At 35.2% G+C, this 23299-nt stretch overlaps 1 protein-coding gene across 9 annotated transcripts in view; it reads left to right on the top strand.

Moving 5' to 3' along the window:
• The window catches only part of BIRC6 (baculoviral IAP repeat containing 6), a 218531-nt gene that overhangs the window by 134987 nt on the left and 60245 nt on the right, over positions 1-23299 (top strand). For all 9 annotated transcript variants that reach the window (XR_004385497.1, XM_032881852.1, XM_032881858.1 and 6 more), the window contains 13 exons: positions 64-343; positions 1229-1485; positions 1740-1848; positions 4248-4469; positions 5640-6420; positions 7673-7816; positions 8258-8387; positions 13294-13425; positions 14319-14486; positions 15725-15898; positions 16799-16995; positions 18438-18738; positions 21882-22099. Coding sequence is in view for 8 of the 9 variants with exons in the window: in XM_032881852.1 (XP_032737743.1) it covers positions 64-343; positions 1229-1485; positions 1740-1848; positions 4248-4469; positions 5640-6420; positions 7673-7816; positions 8258-8387; positions 13294-13425; positions 14319-14486; positions 15725-15898; positions 16799-16995; positions 18438-18738; positions 21882-22099 (3113 nt within the window). In the remaining variant the exon portion in view is untranslated. The remainder of the gene's footprint in view (positions 1-63; positions 344-1228; positions 1486-1739; positions 1849-4247; positions 4470-5639; positions 6421-7672; positions 7817-8257; positions 8388-13293; positions 13426-14318; positions 14487-15724; positions 15899-16798; positions 16996-18437; positions 18739-21881; positions 22100-23299) is intronic.

A 23299-nucleotide genomic window follows, 5' to 3' on the forward strand; every position in this document is an offset into this window, starting at 1 on the left:
CACTCAACCATGAAGTCCAGTTCACATTTTCTTTAGTAATTTTTAAATATTCTTTTCCTACAGCCTGCCCATCCTCAGTGTCTGTTGAAGTGAGTGCAGATGGGGTAAACATGCTACCTTTGTCCACTCCTGTTGTCACAAGTGGTCTCACCTACATAAAAATTCAGCTGGTAAAAGCTGAAGTAGCTTCTGCTGTCTGCCTTAGACTTCATCGCCCACGAGATGCCAGCACATTAGGCCTTTCACAAATTAAATTACTGGGCCTCACTGCTTTTGGTACCACTTCTTCAGCAACAGTTAATAATCCCTTTCTTCCATCTGAAGATCAGGTATCCAAAACAAGGTATGTTATGTATCTCATTTTTTTAAAGAAGCTTTCTGAGCTTTTTATGAAATTATTTATTCTGTGGCTTCTTCTTTTTAGGGCTTAGGAAGTTCTTTGCTCCATAAGTAATTTATATAATACCATAGTTTTATTTGGTGCAATAGAGATACTAATTCTGTAGAACTGGAATTGGAGGCTGGTTAAGATTGAGATTTATGTGTGTTTAATTCTTGAGATTTAGACTGTAGATTTACAGTGTGGTATATATATGGGTATGGGTTTCTCTTCTTTGGATCACAGTCTAATATAAGACTTCCCAAGTGTCTGTCACTAGGATACATCTGGGCCATACAAATTGATCGTATGGACAGAGACCTCGTCATATGGTAGTTCCTAGATGCCAATTGATATAGAAGGGTTAGCTTGGAATCCTACAAATTGACCAAGTAAACCAAGACTTGAATATATCCTTTTATTCACATTCATCTGGTAAATTTTGATAGTTGAAGATTTTATAGACTGGTTCTGTTGGAAGTTTTGCCAGATAAGAAAATTTAGGGTTTTTGTTTTATTCTCAAGCTGCCAAGACTTTATAATTTTGTACAGCTCTAATTTTGCACAGTTTGTATTTAAACATATAAATATATGGATACATAAAAACATTTTCTGACTAATTTAAAAGAGAACCATGTAGTTCCTAAATGGGATTAGTGGTTAAGTATCGTTTGTTGTGTTACGGAGAAAACTTACTGTGTTTAATTCCTTATTGATCTTACAGCATTTTTTTTACACAGATTGCTGTTATTTATGAAACACAACATGCTGATTTGTTTTATTTTACCCCAGAAATAATCTGAGCTACTTAGGTTTACCACATAAGCCATTTTGTGTTGTATATTTCAGTATTGGATGGTTACGGTTATTACATCATTGCCTTACTCACATCAGTGATCTGGAAGGAATGATGGCCAGTGCAGCTGCTCCCACTGCTAATCTGCTACAGACTTGTGCTGCCTTATTGATGTCCCCATACTGTGGAATGCATTCACCTAACATCGAGGTCGTGCTTGTAAAGATAGGACTGCAGTCCACTAGAATTGGCCTGAAGCTTATAGACATTCTTCTGAGAAACTGTGCAGCATCAGGCAGTGATCCTACAGGTGACAGTTAACTTTGATAGTTTAAGTTATACCTGTCTGCCAAATAATGATGGTTGAATTATGTGATCTCTGTAATTTAGCTTGTTTCTGAAATTAATTTCCTTTATGGTTTTCAATGTTTTAGGAGTTGGTTTGTTATTTTGTTGTAATTTATAGAAGAGTTATTTTTAATTAACAATTTAAAATTAAATTGAGCAAATCTTCTTATCCCGTTTGCTGATCGAACAAACTTTCTTTTGGTTCTTTATGGCAAGATTTGAACAGCCCTTTACTTTTTGGAAGACTGAATGGACTCTCTTCCGATTCTACAATAGATATTCTTTACCAGCTTGGAACAACTCAGGATCCAGGAACAAAGGACAGGTATACGTTGATCTTGTTTTTTGTTTAAGGACACACATACACACAATCACATAAGGACACACATACACACAATCACATGGTAGTCAGTATTACTTGTAATTCTTTCTCCTTAGAGCATTTCATAAAGGTTAAGACTGTTAATTACATTGCACATTTACCTGTGTGCTTTACCTGATATTACTACTAGAGATTTTTGTGAACATTTAACATAAATTGTTATGTATTTGGACATATTTTAAGCAAATTTGAACTCAAATAGAATTTTTAATGTTATGTTTTCGTTGGAATGAAATAAAATACTAGATATTTCTATGTGAACAGTGTTGTGATGAGATCTTTATAAGTTGTAATGGTCTCATGATCATACTTCTGTCTTCGGTAGTATTTACTAACTGTCTGAATATAGGAATATTGTGTCCATATTAGGTGCGAAGACTGTTTTGACAATGGCAGTAGTATTTGTTTTGATTGCTTATTATTATTTATAATATTCATTGACAGCTTTTCATTAGACTCTGCATTTTTCTCTCTCCTACCACAAAGTTAAACACTATCATACCAAGTAAATAACATCTAAACATTTCACCTAGATGTTTAGTGATGTTTTAGTGTAGGTAATTTTTAGATGAGTTTTACTAATGTAGTTCTTTTCCTTGATGTCTTCTACCTTCAAATTGATAAGAATTCTCAAGTATTTTTGAAACATGTTTTTATTGGTAAATTTTTGAGTGATTTGGCATTTTTTTGATACATATCCTTTATATCAGAAGAACATTTATAGAGTACGTAAGTCTATAAACAAATCTTTTGTTTTCTGAGTTATGTCATCCTTTAATATTTTCATTAGCATTTGAGAACATTAGATATTTTATTGATTTATATATAAATTACCAAATTATTAATTTTTGTGTGTACTTAACTCATAAGTATTTACTAAGTAGCTGCTATATGCCTGGCCAGATACTAGAGTGACCAAGTTCATTGAATCCAGCTTTTGGTTTGAGGAGTCAGGATACCATCACTCACAAGGAGTCAGACTTGGGAGTATATAGTAGAGTGTCAGGCGTGGAAGATGCCTCGTAAATATTGATACTTTAACCACTGATAATGTAATGGCTTTTATTTATTTTAGGCTAGTTGCTTTCATATTTTCTGATTAAAAATGTTTAAATTACATTTAACCAAGTAAACTTATTTTCAGCGTGACTTCAAAATATTAAATAAGCTGATTTCCATTAAGCTTTTTCCCTTACATAAATTACATGGTCATTATATTTAAAAATTGAAATTAAAAAAAAAATTTTTTTTGATAGAAGAAATTTGTGCCAAGTTGGAATTACAGTGATTAAGAGGGTTAAAAAGAATATAAAAAATGAGTTTTAAATATTTTTCTGGAACAGTTTTCTTAAAATCTCTTACAGTTATTTGATTCTTTAATAGTTTTATGGTTTTTATCATAAGGAAATTGCTGTGAACAAAGTTGTTTTTACTGCATAATGCTTTTAAAAATGTAACTGTTTTAGAACTGACATAATAACAAGATTGTTGGTTTCTATGGATTGAGAAAATCTTACTCCTCCCTAATTGCTTATTTCTCTTCTCTTTTTCTGTCTTCTCTTAATTTCCTCTCATACAAAATTAATTAGCATTATTTACTTTACTACCCCCATTTCTTTTACCCTGAAGCAAAGAATCTTTTGATCTAAATTAGAAATGTGAAAACAAACAAAAATATAAACACCGTGTTTTAAGAACTCTTATCCCATTTTCTGTATTTTACATAAACTCCAAAGCCTTATTGCTTTAAAAAGTATTGTTCTCAGTCAGTAGCCCCATGCTCCAGGGTGTTGAGGGTAGGGTGGCACTTGAAAAAAAAAAAGTACATATGTTGGGGCTTTATTCTGTTTTCACAGTGAAGGGGGATGGGTGGCTACTACTGGTATTTAATAGTTGGGGGCCAGAGCTATGGCACATGCCGTATTGCACAGTGAAGAATAAGCACCAGATTACTGCTCTCAGTTGTGTGGATTCATTACAAAATAAAATTTACAAGAGTGAATTTGTTAAGCTTTGTATCCTATAATTTCAGATAGTGGTAGGTTGTTTTTTTTTTTTAAACAAATGAGTTAAGAAATTAATCAGTATTTATAAAATTTGTAAAATTATGTTATTTCAAACACTTTCATCAGTTGAGATTAGTAAGGTTATGGGAAAACTAGAACTACCACATTCTTTCTCCTTATATAACTTCCTTTTCCTTCCTATATTAAGATTAAAATTACCGAAAACAGTTAGTATATTATTCTCACATACACGTTGCTTACATGTAATGGTGATATTTATCCAAATTAAATGTTGATTGTGGTATAATTGGTTATTTGAATTCATTTTCTTTTAAGAATCCAGGCCTTGTTAAAATGGGTCAGTGATTCTGCAAGAGTGGCTGCTATGAGGAGAAGTGGCAGGATGAGCTACATGTGCCCTAACTCTTCCACAGTAGAGTATGGTCTTCTCATGCCATCTCCTTCTCATCTTCACTGTGTGGCAGCCATTCTCTGGCATAGTTACGAACTGCTTGTAGAGTATGATTTACCAGCACTGCTGGACCGAGAGCTCTTTGAGTAAGTATTATTTTTGAAATCCTTTTTTTTCCCCAGTACTAGATAAAGCTTTATAGGTTTTCACTTGATGAAACAGTATTTTATATGCCTATTTGGATAATAGTAATACTTGAAAGTAGTAGTTGAATATAGTCAGGTATGGTTTTGAAATTAGATGTCACAAAATTTAATTTATTTATATTCATGTCATTGCCTGCTTTTCCCACCTAAAAACAGAGTGTTTTAATGTATGTGTTCCTCCAGTTTGTAGTAGTGTTTATGCTTTTTTGCAAATTTAACCACCAGAATTTTTTTTTTTTAATAGGCTCCATGGCCAGTCTGGAGCCCAGTGCAGGGCTTGAACTCATGACCTTGAGATCAAAACCTGACCTGAGATCCAGTTGTCAGATGCTTAACTGATTGAGCCACCTAGGCCTCAAACCCATCAGTTTTTGTTTTTATCTTTAATGTACAACTAGGGAGAAAAAGTATAGCTGGAAATTTTGAAAGAGTTACTACTTCAGAGTTTTTATGGTTAGTTTTTTTTTTTTTTACTACTTTTTAGATATCTGATACAGTTCTTCTGGAAGTTTCCACTTACCACATTTCTTTACCATACTCAGCTAAAGCTTTGCTGAACTTACTGCTTGATAAGTGCTAAGTCTGTAATAGAATATCAGATTTATTTCTGAGGAATTCATGACTTAAAAGATTGGCCTTTGGTCCTTAGATAGTCTGTCATTTTCATATTTGGCCTTCTCAGTTGGCATAACCCAGAACTTACTAGTGAAACTCCCTAATAGTTTTTGATTTGCACATGTAAATTTAAGCCATCAGTCATTTCAAATTCAATCTAAACATTTCTTTTGTATAGTTTTTCAGTGTTCCTTTATGTGACTTTTTTGAGGTCACACAGAGAATGGTAGATCCATTTTAATATAGATCTCTTGTTTTTTTTTTACTCATTTTACAAGTCTAACTTTGTCTACTTAAATACGTAAATAATATATATCACAAGCAGTCTTCCTGAAATCTTACAATGTCAATATTTTATGTCAAATAAAATGTATAATTTTATAGATTTTATAATTTTATAGAGTATAGGTTGATTTCATATAGAAGTATTAGAAACAATGAGGTCTTTCTAAAGATACATATGTAGTGTTAACCTGGCATCTTTTATTCCCCTAGGTTACTTTTTAATTGGTCCATGTCTCTTCCCTGCAATATGGTTTTGAAGAAAGCTGTTGACAGTCTACTTTGCTCCATGTGTCATATACACCCAAGTTATTTTTCTTTGCTCATGGGCTGGATGGGAATTACCCCTCCTCCAGTGCAGTGTCATCACAGACTGTCCATGACTGATGATAGCAAAAAGCAAGATCTTACTTCATCCTTAACAGATGACTCTAAAAATGCACAAGCACCTCTTGCACTAACTGAATCACATTTGGCGACCCTTGCCTCGTCTTCTCAATCTCCAGAAGCGATCAAACAGTTATTGGACTCAGGTTTGCCTTCTCTTCTTGTGAGAAGTCTGGCTAGTTTTTGCTTTAGTCACATTTCTTACTCAGAAAGCATTGCTCAGTCAATAGATATTTCCCAGGACAAGCTCAGGCGGCATCATGTTGCACAGCAATGTAATAAGATGCCTATCACAGCAGACCTGGTTGCTCCTATTCTTAGGTTTTTGACAGAAGTTGGCAGTAGCCATGTTATGAAAGACTGGCTCGGTGGGTCTGAAGTCAATCCACTGTGGACAGCACTTCTGTTTTTACTGTGTCACTCTGGGTCCGCTTCTGGAGGACATACTTTAGGTGCCCAGCAGACTAGTGCAAGATCAGCCTCTCTTTCTTCAGCTGCTCCAACAGGACTGACCACTCAACAGAGGACAGCAATTGAGAATGCGACTGTTGCATTCTTTCTGCAGTGCATTTCATGCCACCCTAATAATCAAAAACTGATGGCCCAGGTAAGATTAGAAAAATTAGCGTATTATTTTAGGCATCTTATTTTAATACACTGTTAAATAACACTAATGAAATTAGTTGAGAAATTTAAACCATAATTAAAGTCCTGACCATATCTGTTCCCTCCTCCCCTCAAGTGTCACATACTCCTTTTGATGAGATAATGGGCAAATTCATGGTGATTCTAGCTATAATTGACATGTTGCTCCTTTTAAACTCCCCTTCCCCTCCAGCCCCTGCCCCCCATCCAGTAAAAAGAACAAGCCAAGATCAACAACACATCAGCTTCTGAAAGACGGGTGACCACTTGAGGGTGGTCATTGAGCATCTCATCTGCAGTGAGGCTTTGTACATTGTTGAAACTGGATTGCTACAACTCTTGGTTTGCTTCTAATGAAATAGCCATTAGGGTAGTTTTCAGATAGGAGACTCTTGACAAAACACAAGAAATGACTTTATTATAGTAAGTCCATGGGGCCAAAATCTTGAAAGCTAGAATTATTTCAAGAATAATTCTATTCTAGTTGATTTTTGCCAGATTCTGTTCCTTTCTAGCTGTTTTGACTTTCATCAGGTTGTTTAACCTATAAAATGGGAATGATAAATACCTGCCTCAAAGATTGTTTTTGAGACAAATACCATAATGTATATAAAGTAACTACCATAGATCCTGTCTGTGATCTGGTAGGCACCAATAAGTAGGAATCAGGTTTTTTTTTTTACTCCCTAATTTAGAGTGCTTATTCAGAACAGATTTTATTATAATCTAGAGGGATAGTTAAAATAATTTTCCAAAAAATATGGAATGATTTATTGAGAAGAATAACGAGATATCTTGCTGTCCAAAGTAATTATTGTGAAACTATATTTGCTTAGTGTGCCTAATTATGGGAAATGGTTAGATTATCAATTTTAACCAAGGCCATGAGTATTTGAAAATTTGGCTTGTGCCTCTGGATAGCATGAAAACTGTGACTTGTTACTTTCTGGCTTAATTTTCATCTCTCAGCTTCTTATTAAGGCTTTGTGTTACATTTTAATACCCTTTTCCCCATAATTTTTGTTGTATTGTAACCACATTGATACTGACTAAAGTTAAAGGTAACTTGGTTATGCTAGGTATTTATTATGTGAAAACCCTATGATTTCTCTTACTCACAGGAATTTTCTGTGAGGATAGTCTTTTTTATTCTTGAAAGTATAAAGCTGCAGGTAAATAGTGCACTTAACTTTTTAAATCTCTTTACTTGCCAGGTTCTCTGTGAACTTTTTCAGACATCTCCTCAAAGAGGGAACCTTCCAACATCAGGGAACATTTCAGGGTTTATACGTAGATTATTTTTGCAGTTGATGCTGGAAGATGAGAAAGTGACAATGTTTCTTCAGTCTCCTTGTCCAGTGAGTATTTAACATTTAAATAAATTTTAATAATTAGCTGTGTGCAAAGATGTTTCATAATTTCATATCAGACCCTAGAGTCACCTCTGCATCTTAATTTCTAACATAACAAACTGAAACTAGAATAACCTTTATACGTAATAATAGGTCTTAAAAAATCTCTTTGGGATTACCCTCCTTGTGATGAATGGCCTGATTATACCCTACCGCGAAGAGTATAATTTGTTGGGGGGAAAAGTGACTGATTATTGGGTATAGTGGTGCTAGTACAAAAGTTGACCAACAAAGCAAATACCAAATGTACCACAGTTTAAAGTATATACGAAAACAACCCTTTATATTTTGTGTGCATTTAAAATTTTTTTTTTTGCTTTTGAAATTGTTTTATAATGATATATGTATCAAAAAAACCCCACTTCTTGATTTCTTTTGAATTTTCAGCTGTATAAAGGTAGAATTAATGCCACAAGCCATGTCATCCAGCATCCAATGTATGGAGCAGGCCATAAGTTCCGAACACTTCATTTACCAGTCTCAACAACATTATCGGAAGTTCTTGACAGAGTGTCAGGCAAGTCAGATTTAAGTATTAATTTTTCTTTGACTTTATGTTAGATTATATAGAATTTTGTTACTTTTTATAACTTTATTTTACTGTATTACTCACTCAGCAACCATTTAATGAACAGAAAAGGTCAGTGTGTCTTCACATTTCGAAGCATGAGTAGGAAGCTGATAAAGGGGACAAAATGTACAATACGTTCTTGTACCCGTAGTTCTTTTGGTGTCGTGTGTGTTCTGTGAGGTAATGACAGAATGGACAGTTGGAAATGTTGACAAGCCTTAGGAGGCCGTGATGGACTTTTCTTGCAATAAGGGCTGTCTTATAATAGATGATTGGTAGGCTATAAGTTGGGGTGACAGGACTCTAACAGACATTTACAGATCTCAGGACGAAATGAATGGTCAAGCAGTGAAAATGAAATAGGTAGATCTGACTGATGACCTTACTGTTTGTAGTAGTGAAAAAAACAGAGAAAAATTTTCCCTTAGGTTCTTGCTTATATTCTAAGATGATGATTCTAAGCCATTCTAAGATGATGCCTTTGAAGGGCATATAGGTTATTAAAATAAAAACAGTTTTTGGTGGCAGAATGCAAATCCACTCTAGACAGTTTGATTTTATTGTCTCTCAGAAATCCTGTGAATGAAATCAGTGATGAATTGATGGAGTATCTTCTTTCTCTAAGCACAGTAATCAGCCCTGAGGGTAGAAGAGAAAGCAGGGCACACACTCTGCCCCCTCAGAGTGCTCTGATCTTATGTATGCTGTCAGATTAAAAAATAAATGAAATTTAAGAATGTTTGCATTCTAATACAAATGTAAGTATGCTTCTGTCTGTATCCAGATACCTAAGCTTACAACTGTAGGAAGTTAGGAGTAAATATCTCAGAAAAAAACTTATGTCTATTTATCAGTGGGAAATAGAAATCTAAGCTTAGAATAAAAAAACAGATTGAAGAGATTTCAGAGTTGTCACCACACAGAGATAATAGGTTAAACCGTGAGAACGGATGTGATTACTATGAGAAAATAAGGTAGAAAAGAATCTTTTTTGGCTTTAATCACTGCATCTAAACCAAGTGTGTATATAATACTCTAATTCTTTTCTTTTTACAAGTTATCCAGTAAAATATTAGAGTATTATTATAACTGCATAAATAACATTTGTTCTTATTTGAAGATGTCTACCTTATCCTGGTACAGCTAAATTTTTTTGAAAATTTGATTTTACAGACTTTTTTTTCTACCATAGCCTTGAAATTGTTCCTTCTACATGGTGAAGAAAAAAATGCATAATTAATTAAATGAAAAAAGGACAAGTGGGGAAGAGTACTGAAGTTCAGTTGTGGTTTCTTACATTTAACTTGATCATGCAAAAGTAGTAGACATTATTGCAAAACAACTGGAAATTTTTTTTTTAAGATTTTATTTATTTATTTGAGAGAGAAAGTAAGGGAGACCATGAGGGGGAGAAGGTCAGAGGGAGAAGCAGACTCTCCATCGAGCTGGGAGTCCGATGAGGGACTCAATTCCAGAATTCCGGAACCATGACCTGAGCCAAAGGCAGTGGTTCAACCATTTGAGCCACCCAGGCGCCCCAAATAACTGGAAATTTTAACATTTTTCTTTATCTTTACTATAAAGGAATGCTGTTTTCTAAAATGTCATATTCAGTCATTAAGAATAAAAAATACTTCCTTTATTACTTACATGTTTTAAAAAATTGATTGCCTTGTAAGAATACTACTCTTATTAAAAAGTCCAACGAAGAGTCATCCTGAGCAAATATCAGAAATTATGCAAGTGCTGAATTTAACCTCTGTTTAGCAGTGCTTTAGTCCTTTACGGCATGTTTATGATCTTTAGCCATATTTGGTGGCATGTTTATATGTGTGATTATATTTTATCAATGTGTATAAAAATAAAAACAAATAACCCAAAATTACCTAATAATTTTACCCACTTCCCATAGTTTTTCACCACATTGCTTTCAAATAATAAAGGTCATGTGTCAGTATATTTGCTTTTACAAATTTCTCTTATTGCTTTTAAGCAATTTGATTGTTATATGCCTTATAGTTTTCTTATGATGTGTGTTTGTTGACTTTCTTTACTCTGGATTTATAGATTTCATCAAATTTGGAATTTTTTAATTAAAAAAATTGTTTTAATAAATGCTGTCTCAAGTATTTTCTTTCTTCCTGTTTCTCTGCTCTCTTTATGTAATTCCAGTTACACATTTTTATTGGGCCTCTTGAAGTTATTTCACAGCTCACTGAAGCTCTATTCATTTTTCCCCACAACTTCTTTCCCCTCTTTTTATAATTTTTGGATAATTTATATTGCTGTCTTCAAAATCTATTCCTCTATAGTGTCTTATTTGTTAGAAGTTCTTTTGGTTCTTTTTTGTATTTCCTTGTCCTTATCTAAAATGTGTAAGTTTTTGTCTAGCATCTTAAACACATTGGTGTATTTATGTTGATTATTTTTTCCTTATTATGGATTTTATATTATCACTTCTTCATTTGCCTAGAAAATTTTGTTGGATGCTAGGCAATGTGACTTCTTTTTTACTTCTTTTGGGTATTTGATATTTTTGTATTTTAATATTTTTTATTTTGTTTTGGGATACAGTTATATTCACTGAAAACAGATTGTTGCTTTTAGAGCCAGCTTTTAAGTTTTATTAGGTCAGACAAGAGCTGCTTTTAATCTAGGGCAGAACTTACTGTGATGATGGAAGTTTTTTATAAACTTACACTGTCTAGTACAGTAGCTCTTAAGCATATGAAATATGTTTGGTGATACTAAGGAACTAAATTTTAATGAATTTAATTTTTAAAAAGTGCTAAATTGGAATAGAAATAAGGTACCACATTTGAAAATGAAGGTCGAGGGCTACTTTGGCCTTACTAATGAGGTAATAGCCTTCTGAGAACTCTGTTAAGAATTCACTACGCATTGAGAACACTACATATTACAACCCTCAATTTAGACCCTGGGGTTGGTCCTCTTGTTACTTTTGAGAAGCACTTTCCTATATGAGGAAACCACATATAAAATGCTCAGAAAAGGGGCGCCTGGGTGGCTCAGTGGGTTAAAGCCTCTGCCTTCGGCTCGGGTCATGATCTCAGGGTCCTGGGATCGAGCCCCGCATCGGGCTCTCTGTTCAGCAGGGAGCCTGCTTCCTCCTCTCTCTCTGCCTGCTTCTCTGCCTGCTTGTGATCTCTGTCTGTCATATAAATAAATAAAATCCTTAAAAAAAATGCTCAGAAAATACACTAGGTCTCTGGAGCTCTCTTTCTATGCAGACTTTTCCTTCCTGGCAATATGACCTGAAAACTGCAGCCAGCCGCCTTTGTCTTCCTGGGCTCCAAGTCTTTGTCCTCATCTTGGGTGATTCCTGAGCTGTGCTATGCCATCTGTGGCCTGGGAAACTCTAGGCAGGCAGCTGTAGAAGTCCTACGGCTCACCTCATTAGTTTTCATCACCCAGGCATCCCTCTCCTGCCTTCCTTATGGCCATTGTCTGAAAACTATTTGATGTACTTTCCTAGTTTTTAGTTATTTCAGATAGGAGAGTAAATCTGGTTTTTGTTATTTTGTCTTGACCAGAAGTGGTAATGCAAACTAGAACAATTTTAAACAATGTTGAGAAAATTTTTTTCTTAGTGGTATCTTTTAGTATTTGGGGTTTACTGGGATAACACTATGTTAAGTTCTTAGCACCTATTGATGTTTACTGGTTTTCCTAATAATGCTATGGATTGTGTGGATTTTGTATTATTTAAGTATTTAATTCTGACTTCTGTTATGATTTTGCCATTTGGGATTGCTTGGTTGTTTTTATAAGAAAGTAAATGTATTGTTGCATTCTGTATTTATTGTTTACAGTATTTACAGAATTTTTAAATTCCACAAAAAAAAGGAACTCTGTAAAGGCAGTCTGCAGTTAGGAAGGAATGCCAGAAATTGAGATCATGGGGATATTTTTAGACATTCAAAAAAGCTAAAGAGAGGAGATAATACAAAACAATACTATTTTGTCATTTGATTGTTCACCTTTTTAAATTATGAAGAAGCATTAGATCATAATTGTGTTAAGTTAGAAAAGTACAAAGTCAGTATCAACATATCTATTTAGTGAAAGTTATTCCTAATATTAAAACAGTTAAAAAAAAAAAAAACAGTTCCTCTAGGTTTTTGAATTTCTTAATGGCCAGATCAGATCATTATACAGTCATCCATTCAATTCGTGGTTTTTAATAGCATGCCATATTCCAGAGTAATGAAAGAAAACATTAATTCAAATAGTTTATCTTATTAAAGTTCTTAGTATCCGTTTTTAAAGTATCTAAGTTTCCTAAGTTAAACATAGCAAAACAAATCTTCATTACTGAAATTTTCTCCTTTCTACTCCTGTCTGTAGAATAAGAAGTCTAATATAATGCTTTAGGAGAGTCCTGAGCTTGAATTCCGTATTTGCCATTAATAGGTTAGATCAGTAACTTGTTAAAGGCTGTTTCCTTATTCTGGAGTAATATTCCTTCTTGATATGCACGTTGTGAGGACCAGATTACATGTTGGTGGCAAGCACATTGAACTGTACCTAAAATAAAGGAAATTTAGTGGTAATAGCTTTTCATTGCCTTGAGAGGTAATACCACTGTAATTTGTAATGTTTTCTAGAGATGGGAATTTAAGAATCCTGGCTTATGAACGGTGGTGATTTCCTTAAATTGATATCAGCAAGGATTAAATATCAGGCTTTACCTCATCTGTTTGTTCTAAATGCATTTACATTCTACCCATGTTAGTGATAATGTCTTGTGTAATATTTGTTTCAAAGTATTTGTAGCCTCCTTCTTAATGACTTTGAAAACCAGTGTATTTTAGGTAATATTTTCTTGCAGATACACCAAGTATCACTGCTAAACTAATTAGTGAACAGAAAGATGACAAAGAAAAGAAAAACCATGAAGAGAAAGAAAAAGTTAAGGCGGAAAATGGATTTCAGGACAATTACAGCGTTGTTGTTGCTTCAGGTAAGCTTTCTGTTTTTTATAGTCTTGATTTTGTTTGGGTTTTCATAAAATTATAGCAGTATGTATTAATAGGAACTCCATGTAATAAAAATTATTAATGCAAATTTACGCATATAATGCATACATGCAAATTTATGCAATAATGCAAAGTATTAATGCAAACGTCTTGTAGTGATTTTTTTGTTTTGTTTTGGTTGTGTTTTTTTGGGTTTTGTTTTGTTTTGTTTTGTTTTTGGTAGTGATGTTTTAATACTGGATGTAAAAACGTAGCACCTGAAATCCGTTACTCATTGGCAGTGTAATTATTACACTTATTTTATATCTGAACCTTAATATAATTCATCAGATACTGAACATTTGTGAACTGTTTAGGTACTCATTTTAAGCTTGACAATGTACAGAGACTTGTACTCATACTGTCAGCTGAAGAAGATGACAAAATTTCCATGATAACTGATCATTTTGGAGGATATTTTCTTTAACATAAGTGAGATGATTTTAGTTCAAATAAGATTGTTTAGTCCATGTTACTTCACTCCTCAAATAGGAGATCTCTGTACTGGTGACTTTTATTCTGTTTGAGACAAGAATTAATGCTAGATTTCCTGCACATAGTCGCACAAAAATACTTGCTAGTAAAACGGGCAGTCATCTGTATCTCAGAGACAGTAGAATTTAGCATTGTTTTTCACTTTCTTGAAAATAGTTATAAACATGAAACCAGAATTAATGATGTGTCATAAAGGGCAAATAAAATTGGGAGATAAAGATCAGAAGAAATATTTCTCTTTTGGCATTAGTTAGAAATGTGATGCTTTTTAAAAATATTGTGAAAGTGTTCTTTTATTTCATTAGTGTGTTGGCTAGCTATAGAATCTTACTGATTCTTTTAGGGCTGAAATCCCAGTCTAAACGGGCTGTGTCAGCTACACCACCTCGTCCGCCATCCAGGAGAGGGAGAACAATGCCTGATAAAATAGGAAGTGCTTCTTCAGGAGCGGAGACTGCCAACAAAATAATTACTGTCCCAGTGTTTCACCTGTTCCACAAACTCTTGGCAGGTAATGTTCACAATGTTTAAAAATTAAAAAAAAATTTTTTTGAAGACACGTTTGCCGGACTCCTGTTTAATCAAGTGCTCGAGATGAGATAAATGAGTTAGTGAGGCTTTGGCCTTACAGTGCTCTCTAAGAAAAATGAGAAGAAAAGGAGTAACCTTCTACATATTCTTTTTAACGTTATAATGTTGCATATTTACAGCTTAGTACTTTCCTAAATTTTGCTGTCAGTGGCTATAAAATCAGTAAAACTAATGTTTTAAAGAGTTCATAACAGGTTGTCCAGGAAGCAGTGTGAGGCAGATTTTGAAGAACTGGTTATAGCAGTGGAGTTTTTTGCTATACCACCGAGAGTTACGCAGTGTTTTCTCCCCAGGTGGTACACATCCTTTGACCAGTATGCTTCCCGTTGGTCAAAGTGATAGCCAGTTTATCTCCATTTTTGTGCTATATTGTTAAAATCAGGTTGCCACCTAACTGAAAGGATTTTCCTTCTTAGCTTTATGTTACTGCTTTATAGCAAAGAACAAAGTATGGCCAATAAACTGGATCTCTCTCTATTAAAAAATATTTTTTAAAGTTTATTATTATTTTTAAGACTTTATTTATTTTAGAGAGAGAGAGGGAGAGAGAACACAAGCCTGGGGGCGGGCAGAGGGAGAGAAAATCTCAAGCAGACTTTGTGTTCAGTGCGAAGCCCGACGTAGGGCTCAATCCCATAACCCTAAGATCATGACCTGAGCTGAAATCCAGAGTCATGCTTAACCAGCTGAGCCACCCAGACGCCCTTCTTTCTCTAAAAAAGTTGTATCGAAATACAGCTATGCCTATTTATTTGTGTGTTGTCCATAGGTGTTTTTGTGCCACAGTGGGAGAGTTAGTAGCTGCAGCAGAGACCATATAGTCTTCATAGCTTAAAATATTTATTATCTGGCCTTGTAGGGAAAAGATTTTGCCAACTCCAGATTTGTAGGAATTCTGTTTCTTTTTTTCTTAATTTGGCTCAGAAGATCTTGGTGGGATTTGGTTAGTGACTAACACTTTGTATAGATAGTAGTATTCACATGCATTAGAAATAGATTTCTGTAAACTTCCCATGTGCTGATTTTAAATTGTTTTTAAGCTAGTGTCAGAATCAGACGCTTAAGGTGCAGTTCAGTAAAAACAGTAACTGACTAAATCAAACCACATAAATGTCTCCCTCTTGGATTCTAGATTTAACTTAATTATGTCATTTTTAGGCCAGCCATTGCCGGCAGAAATGACGCTTGCCCAACTCTTAACTCTCCTGTACGACCGAAAACTTCCTCAAGGTTACCGTTCAATAGACCTGACTGTTAAATTGGGATCTAGAGTTATCACAGACCCAAGTCTGTCAAAAACGGACTCTTTTAAAAGGTTACACCCTGAAAAAGGTATGTATGTGATATTCCTTTAAAATTACAGTGCATGATCCAAGGAAGTAAGGATTTCTGTAGCTGATGACTTAATTTACTTTGTTTTTATTATATCAAGCTAACAAAATATTTTTCTTTATGATGGAATAATTTATAAATACAAAAAATTGCTGTTTTCACTAGAAAATCTTAATTTCTCTTAACAGCATCACTTATTTTATGAGAACATATACTTTATTAATAGCCTTTTGCATCCTTTAGTAGATTTAGAATATTTCCTTTGCTCAGTTTTCAGCAGGGTTATTTGGGGGGTTTTTTAGTGTTTATAGAATCTGGTTATGTATAAACACACAAGCCTTTTGGTTTTCTCTGTGAGTGATTCAAAGTTAAATCAGTATGGTGTAATTCTTAGTTTTCAGTTCGAGAAGTCTTTGTTGGTATTAAGTTTTTCCTAATTGGTTATTTCAGAACGTGATGTATGTATGTCAGTATTTGCTTTGACTCTGCTGACTGACTTATTTTTATGTACAATATTACTTACAAATACACCCTGAAGGACAGTGCTTCTCAAACTTTAAAATTATGCTTATAAATTACGTTTAGAACACTCTTAAAATGCAGATTCTTATTCAGTAGGTCAGGGATGGGACCTGAGATTCTGCATTTCAGAAGCTCTTAGATGATGCCGGTGCTCCTATGCCAGTGACCATACCTTGAGTAGCAGGACTTTAGGAGGCAACATCAGAAATCATTTAAAAATTATTGTAGCATCTAGCCTTAAAGCTTGATCTGAGTAACCTAAGGTATTTATGCTCTTTTGTTATGTAGAGAGGCGACAGTAAGATCTGTTTTGTTAAATGAAAGATTATTATAAAAAGAGACCTTTTCTTACCTGTTACTTGTACTTTATTGTTCTAGATCATGGAGACTTACTTGGTAGTTGTCCAGAAGATGAGGCTCTCACTCCAAGTGATGAATGTATGGATGGGATATTGGATGAATCTTTACTTGAAACCTGTCCCATTCAGTCACCATTACAAGTTTTTGCAGGAATGGGTGGACTGGCTCTTATTGCAGAAAGACTGCCCATGCTATATCCAGAAGTAATTCAACAAGTAAGATAAGATTCCTAATTGAATATATCATTCCACGGCAAAGCCCTTTGTTCTCTTTGTTTGCTTTTTTGAAAAAACTCACTTGTGTTAACCTTTTGGGAGTACCTTTCTCTTACAGTCTTTGAGCATCGTGTAAATCTTTCAAAGGTAAGCCTGTACAGAACTTTTTATGAATTAGTTGGTATCAGAGAAGTGCTGAAGACCGAGCACATTTGCCAAACTGATTACGCTGTGGCATTTACTTTGATTTTATGGTCGTCACATTGTAGCACTTTTATTTCTGTGCTGCTTTAGGCATATTAATTTTGGATATTACTGGCAATGGGAGAGTAAGATGGTAGTGTATACTGCTACCCAAATGTATTGTCTTTCTGCTTAACTTTTTTTCCTGTTTCAGGTACCATTTCTATTTCAGGTAGCTTTAAAAAGCATACTACTTTAACCTCTTTATTGTTAATTAATGTCGCTATCGGGGATGTGTGTAATTTCAGTGCTCTTTCATTAATAAGGAGGGAGTATGGCTTATGGGAAGTTTTAATTATAAAGCACTTTACATTTATTGAATGAAGTAGAGGAATTATTCTCTGTAATTTCATGTACTTAGTATATATATATTAGTTTCCTAGGGTGCTGTAACAAAGGACCACAAACTGAATGGCCTAAAACAACAGAAATTATTCTTTCACTGTGTAGGGAAGTTCGAGGTCTGAAATCAGGTTGTCAGCAGACCCATGGTCCCTATGCAGGCTCTGGGGAAGAATCCATCCTTGTCTCCTTAGCCATTGGTGGTTGCTGGCACTAGGCATTCATTGGCTTGTAGCTGCATCAGTCCAGTTTCTGCTTAGATTTTCACACGGCCATCTTTCTTGTCAAAGACATTGAAGACAACTGTCATTGATTTAGGATCCACCCTGATCATCTGCAGGGACCCTAGTTCCAAACTGATGTGGATAAATAAATGAATAAATAAGAGGGGAGGAGAAGGGAACATTTTTACCTACAGTTCAGGCCAACGAATAAATGTAGAAGGAATGATGGAAAGTCACCATTTGGCAGCCAGTGTAGTAATCATTGTTTTAGACAAGAATTTTTAAAATGCTAATTCTAATTGATCAAAGTTTGGGGGGAAACAAGGTATTTACATAACCTCAAAGACTCTGTCTACAGATTCTTAACTCATGACAAAGGATAAAATAGTAACTTTATTTATGAATAAATAAATGTATGGATGTATGTATCTGACTTTAAAGTAGAGATACTTGGCAGATACACCATACTCATGATAGCATTTAATTCCTGATGTTTGGAAGCTTTTTAAAAATATGTCCCTTTTTTGGTGTTTTTATTCCTGTATTTTAAAGAGATCATTTAAAGTCACATCTTTAATTTGAACCTGATGTCGAAAACACAAATAGCCAAGCAAAAATTCTCTTTTTCTTCAGGTGAGTGCTCCAGTGGTAACTTCTACCACTCAGGAAAAGCCAAAAGATAGTGATCAGTTTGAGTGGGTGACCATTGAACAGTCAGGGGAGCTAGTTTATGAAGCCCCAGAAACCATTGCAGCTGAACCACCACCTATCAAATCAGCAGTACAGACCATGTCTCCCATTCCTGCCCATTCTTTGGCTGCTTTTGGATTATTTCTTCGTCTTCCGGGCTATGCTGAAGTGCTACTGAAAGAGAGAAAACATGCCCAATGCCTTCTTCGACTGGTGTTGGGAGTGACGGATGATGGAGAAGGAAGTAAGTGTTTAGACTTAGTAATGAAGTTTAGCGTAGGTTGTGTAAAAGTTACTCAGCTTAGTGCCTGTTACTCATTATTTGTTTATTTCACAGTAAAGTTACTAGATCCTTTGTTGCTGGTAGTTTCATTCTAATGATACATGTAACAAGTCCTAAAGAATCTTCTTTTTCTTTTTTTTAAAGATTCTATTTCTTTATTTGACAGAGAGAGACACAGCGAGAGAGGGAACACAAGCAGGGGGAGCGGGAGAGGGAGAAGCAGGCTTCTCACTGGGCGGAGAGCCTGATGTGGGGCTCGATCCAAGGACTCTGGGATCATGACCTGAGCCGAAGGCAGACACTTAACCGACCGAGCCACCCAGGGGCCCCCAAGAGTCTTCATTTGCATTACTTTATTCTTTCAAAATGCATTCACTGTTTGCGTAACCGCCGGGCACCATCAGAAGTGGTGGGAAGTGAAGCAGCTACTTACATTTGCGCTCACGTCACTTATGCTCTCCAGTAGTAGCAACAGGCAGTATAGACAAGCAGACTTAACAAGTTGCAGAAGACTTGGGAGAGCTATAGGATTATGAAGGCTCACAGGTGTGAGACTGTTTCCTTACTACTTAGCTGTGTGAATAAAGTGGCAGAGTAATTTTTAGTAGGACCTTGAAGGATAGTCTATTCAGGCTGAGATGAGCTAGAAAGAAGATGATTTGAGTAATGTTTATGTGCTCAGATTATACGAGAGAGGATAAGTTAGCTGATGAAAACTTGCATAAAAAGCACTGAGAGCTCATTCTAAAAACTATTATTGAAAACAGATCATGGAAAGTCGTACTAAGAACTTGAGGTTTTATCCTGAATAGTAATAAAAATTCACTAAAACATACGAACCAAGTCATGACATGATAATTTTTCTTAAGAAAATGAATTTGGAAGCACTGTTTCAACTAAAGAGAATAGAATGTAGAAAGTAACATTATAGAATAATTATTTTGTAATGTGATAATATTACAGAATAATAATAAAAAGCTATGGCATTTGTTTCCATTGGGCTGGCAATTTTATTTAATATAAGGGAACATTAAAGAAAAGTCATAATTGAGGGTAGCCTAGCAAGTAGATTTTCAATCAGTTTACCTATGATTCTTCAGTTAATGACCATTCCATTTGAAAATTAATAATTGGGGCTCCTGGGTGGCTCAGTCCATTAGACTTCTGCCTGCGGCTCGGGTCATGATCCCAGGGTCCTGGGATTGAGTCCCTCATTGGGCTCTCTGCTTAGTGGGGAGTCTGCTGTTCCCTCTCGCTCTGCTGCTTCTCTCTCACTCTCTGTCAAATAAATTTAAAAGAAGAAAAAAAAAGAATAATTGTTCCTAATTTTTAAATCACATGGTTTTGATTAGAGGTGAAATCTGTCACATGCCTGTGAGAATACTGTTAAAACCCTTACTACAGAGTATATTTAATCTAATAAAGCTATGTGAATTTATTTGTAGATCCTGTATCTGAAGCTATTGAATATTTAAATACATATTTTACAAAAAGCACATTCTTTTCTTTTGAATTTTCATGTTTATGGAATTCTTTAAAAATGGTGACATTGGAAAAAAAAATGGTGACATTGGGGGCGCCTGGGTGGCTCAGTGGGTTAAAGCCTCTGCCTTCGGCTCAGGTCATGATCCCAGGGTCCTGGGATGGAGCCCCACATTGGGCTGTCTGCTCAGCAGGGAGCCTGCTTCCACCTCTCTCTCTGCCTGCTTCTCTGCCTACTTGTGATCTCTGTCAAATAAATAAATAAAATCTTAAAAAAAAAAAAAAGGTGACATTGGGACACTTGGGTGGCTCAGTCAGTTAAGCATCTGCCTTTGGCTCAGGTCATGATCCCAGGGGCCTGGGATTAATCCCACCCGGCTCCTTGCTTAGTGGAGATCCTGCTTCTCCCTCTGCCTGTTACTACCCTGTTGTGCACACCACACGCTCTCTATCAGATAAGTAAAATCTTTTTAAAAGATGGTGACATTATTTTAAATGTTTTTGTAATAACGTATTATATCCTAAATAGTCTTGGTTGTTTGGTTTCATGTATAAACTATATATGCCTATTTTAATAGATCAAGTTTGTTTGCTTGTTTGTTTTTTAAGATTTACTTATTTGAGAGAGAGAGAAGAGTGGGAGGGGCAGAGGGCGAGGGAGAGAAAATCTCAAGCAGACTATGAGCTGAGATCATGACCTGAGTTGGAAACCAGGTACCCCAGATTAGGAATTTCTAATTATTTCATCGGATTTTTTAATTTAAGTAGATAAAGGGATACATTTTATGGCACTCTATCACACAATGGTAGGTGTAACCCAGCAGAAAATCATCTTTATGCCATTCCCCCCCCTTTTAGTGAATATACGCTGAGTGTTTATTAAAAAGTATAATTCTGATATCCATTGTCTCTTCCACCGTTCATATAGTGGTGGTTTTTATTTTGGTTTGGTTTGGGTTTTTTGCACTTAACATGCCTTTTTTTTTTTTAATAATTTTTTAAAGATTTTATTTATTTATTTGACAGAGAGAGAGAGATCACAAGTAGTCAGAGAGGCAGGCAGAGAGAGAGGAGGAAGCAGGCTCCCTGCTGAGCAGAGAGCCCGATGTGGGGCTCAATCTCAGGACCCTGAGATCATGACCTGGGCCCAAGGCAGAGGCTTAACCCACTGAGTCACCCAGGCACGCCTTAACATTCCTTTCTAAAGCTAGGTGTAATACCAAAGTAATATCATAGATAAAATGGGTTTCACTCTTTTCATTATCTGTTCATGGTTGAAACTATTCCCAAGGCAATCAGGTATTTTAAGTGCTTCTATTTTAGATTTTAGGTTTCCATTTAATTTCTGATTTCTAATAATCATGACAGTCTATAACTATTAATTATCATACCAATATATTTCAGCTTTAATTTGTTTACATATACTATGTCTTAAAGAGGTTTTCCAAACACTTCTTATTATTACATTTTTCAGGTATTATTCTGTTTGTGGTCTTTGTGTTGTTTTTTAAATAAATTTAATGATATATGGCATGTTGTCACTATTAATTTGTGACCCTGTATGTTGTTCCTTATTGTGTTCTTAAGTATTTTTAACTTTGAGTTCTCTTTTCTTGATCTAGGTCATATTCTGCAATCTCCATCAGCCAATGTGCTTCCAACTCTTCCTTTCCATGTCCTTCGTAGTCTGTTTAGTACGACACCATTGACAACTGATGATGGTGTGCTTCTAAGGCGGATGGCATTGGAAATTGGAGCACTACACCTCATTCTTGTCTGCCTTTCTGCTCTGAGCCACCATGCCCCACGAGTTCCAAACTCTAGTCTCAATCAAGCAGAGGTAAGTTCAATTTTATTTATTTAGATTATGAAAAAATTAAGTTAAATTCATGGAGTACAGAATAGGGTTTTTCTGAAATAGTATTCCAGAGACTTGTGTCTTCCTTTTTTGTTTGTAAAAGGATATTTAAAAGAGAAACTATGAACTAAGTGTTTCTTCTCTATTGGGCTCTTTTAGAAGCCATAAGTTAATCCATCTACTTGACAAACGAAGATGTAATAGCTAAAGAAGCTTTCCCATTTACCAGGATATGCTGAATTTATACTGTGATCTCTCATCCTTTTCTTGAACTTTAGAGAATCTTACTATTTAATTGGAGCTTCTAGCTAGTTCAGAAAGATAAGGGAAGAAAGAAAGAAAAAATAAACCTCATTATTTCAAGATGTTTTGAATGTGTTTCTAGAAAATCCAAAAATAATTAATGGCATAAGTGAGTTTAATAGGATACAGTGTCCAGGTTCAGTATTTAAAATAAGTATACCAGCAAGAAACATGAAATGAACTTTTTTTGTTAATTTTTTTATAAACATATAATGTATTTTTAGCCCCAGGGGTACAGGTCTGTGAATCGCCAGGTTTACACACTTCACAGCACTCACCATAGCACATTGTCCATAACACCACCACCCTCTCCCAACCCCCCTCCCCACAGCAACCTTCAGTTTGTTTTGTGACATTAAGAGTCTCTTATGGGGGCACCTGGGTGGCTCAGTGGGTTAAAGCCTCTGCCTTCTGCTCAGGTCATGATCTCAGGGTCCTGGGATCGAGCCCCACATCGGGCTCTCTGCTCAGCATGGAGCCTGCTTCCTCCTCTCTCTCTGCCTGCTTTTCTGCCTACTTGTGATCTCTGTCTGTCAAATAAATAAATAAAATCTTTAAAAAAAAAAAAAAGTCTCTTATGGTTTGTCTCCCTCCCGATCCCATCTTGTTTCATGTATTCTTTTCCTACCCCCCAAACCCCCCATGTTGCATCTCCACTTCCTCATATCAGGGAGATCATATGATAGTTGTCTTTCTCCGATTGACTTATGAAATGAACTTTTTAAAGATACTTTTTTTAGCATCAAAAAGAGAAAATATCTGTGAATGAATCTAAAAAAGATGTGTAAGACTTTTGTGTGTGAAATATTTGAAGTTTTCTTAAAAAAACACTAGTCTTCAGTAAACTGAGATCTTTGCTCATGTTTATTTCCATGGGCA

This window comes from Lontra canadensis, unplaced genomic scaffold (genome assembly GCF_010015895.1).
Source record: "Lontra canadensis isolate GAN:19392208 unplaced genomic scaffold, GSC_riverotter_1.0 scaffold78, whole genome shotgun sequence".
In the NCBI taxonomy this organism is placed as follows: Eukaryota; Metazoa; Chordata; class Mammalia; order Carnivora; family Mustelidae; genus Lontra; species Lontra canadensis.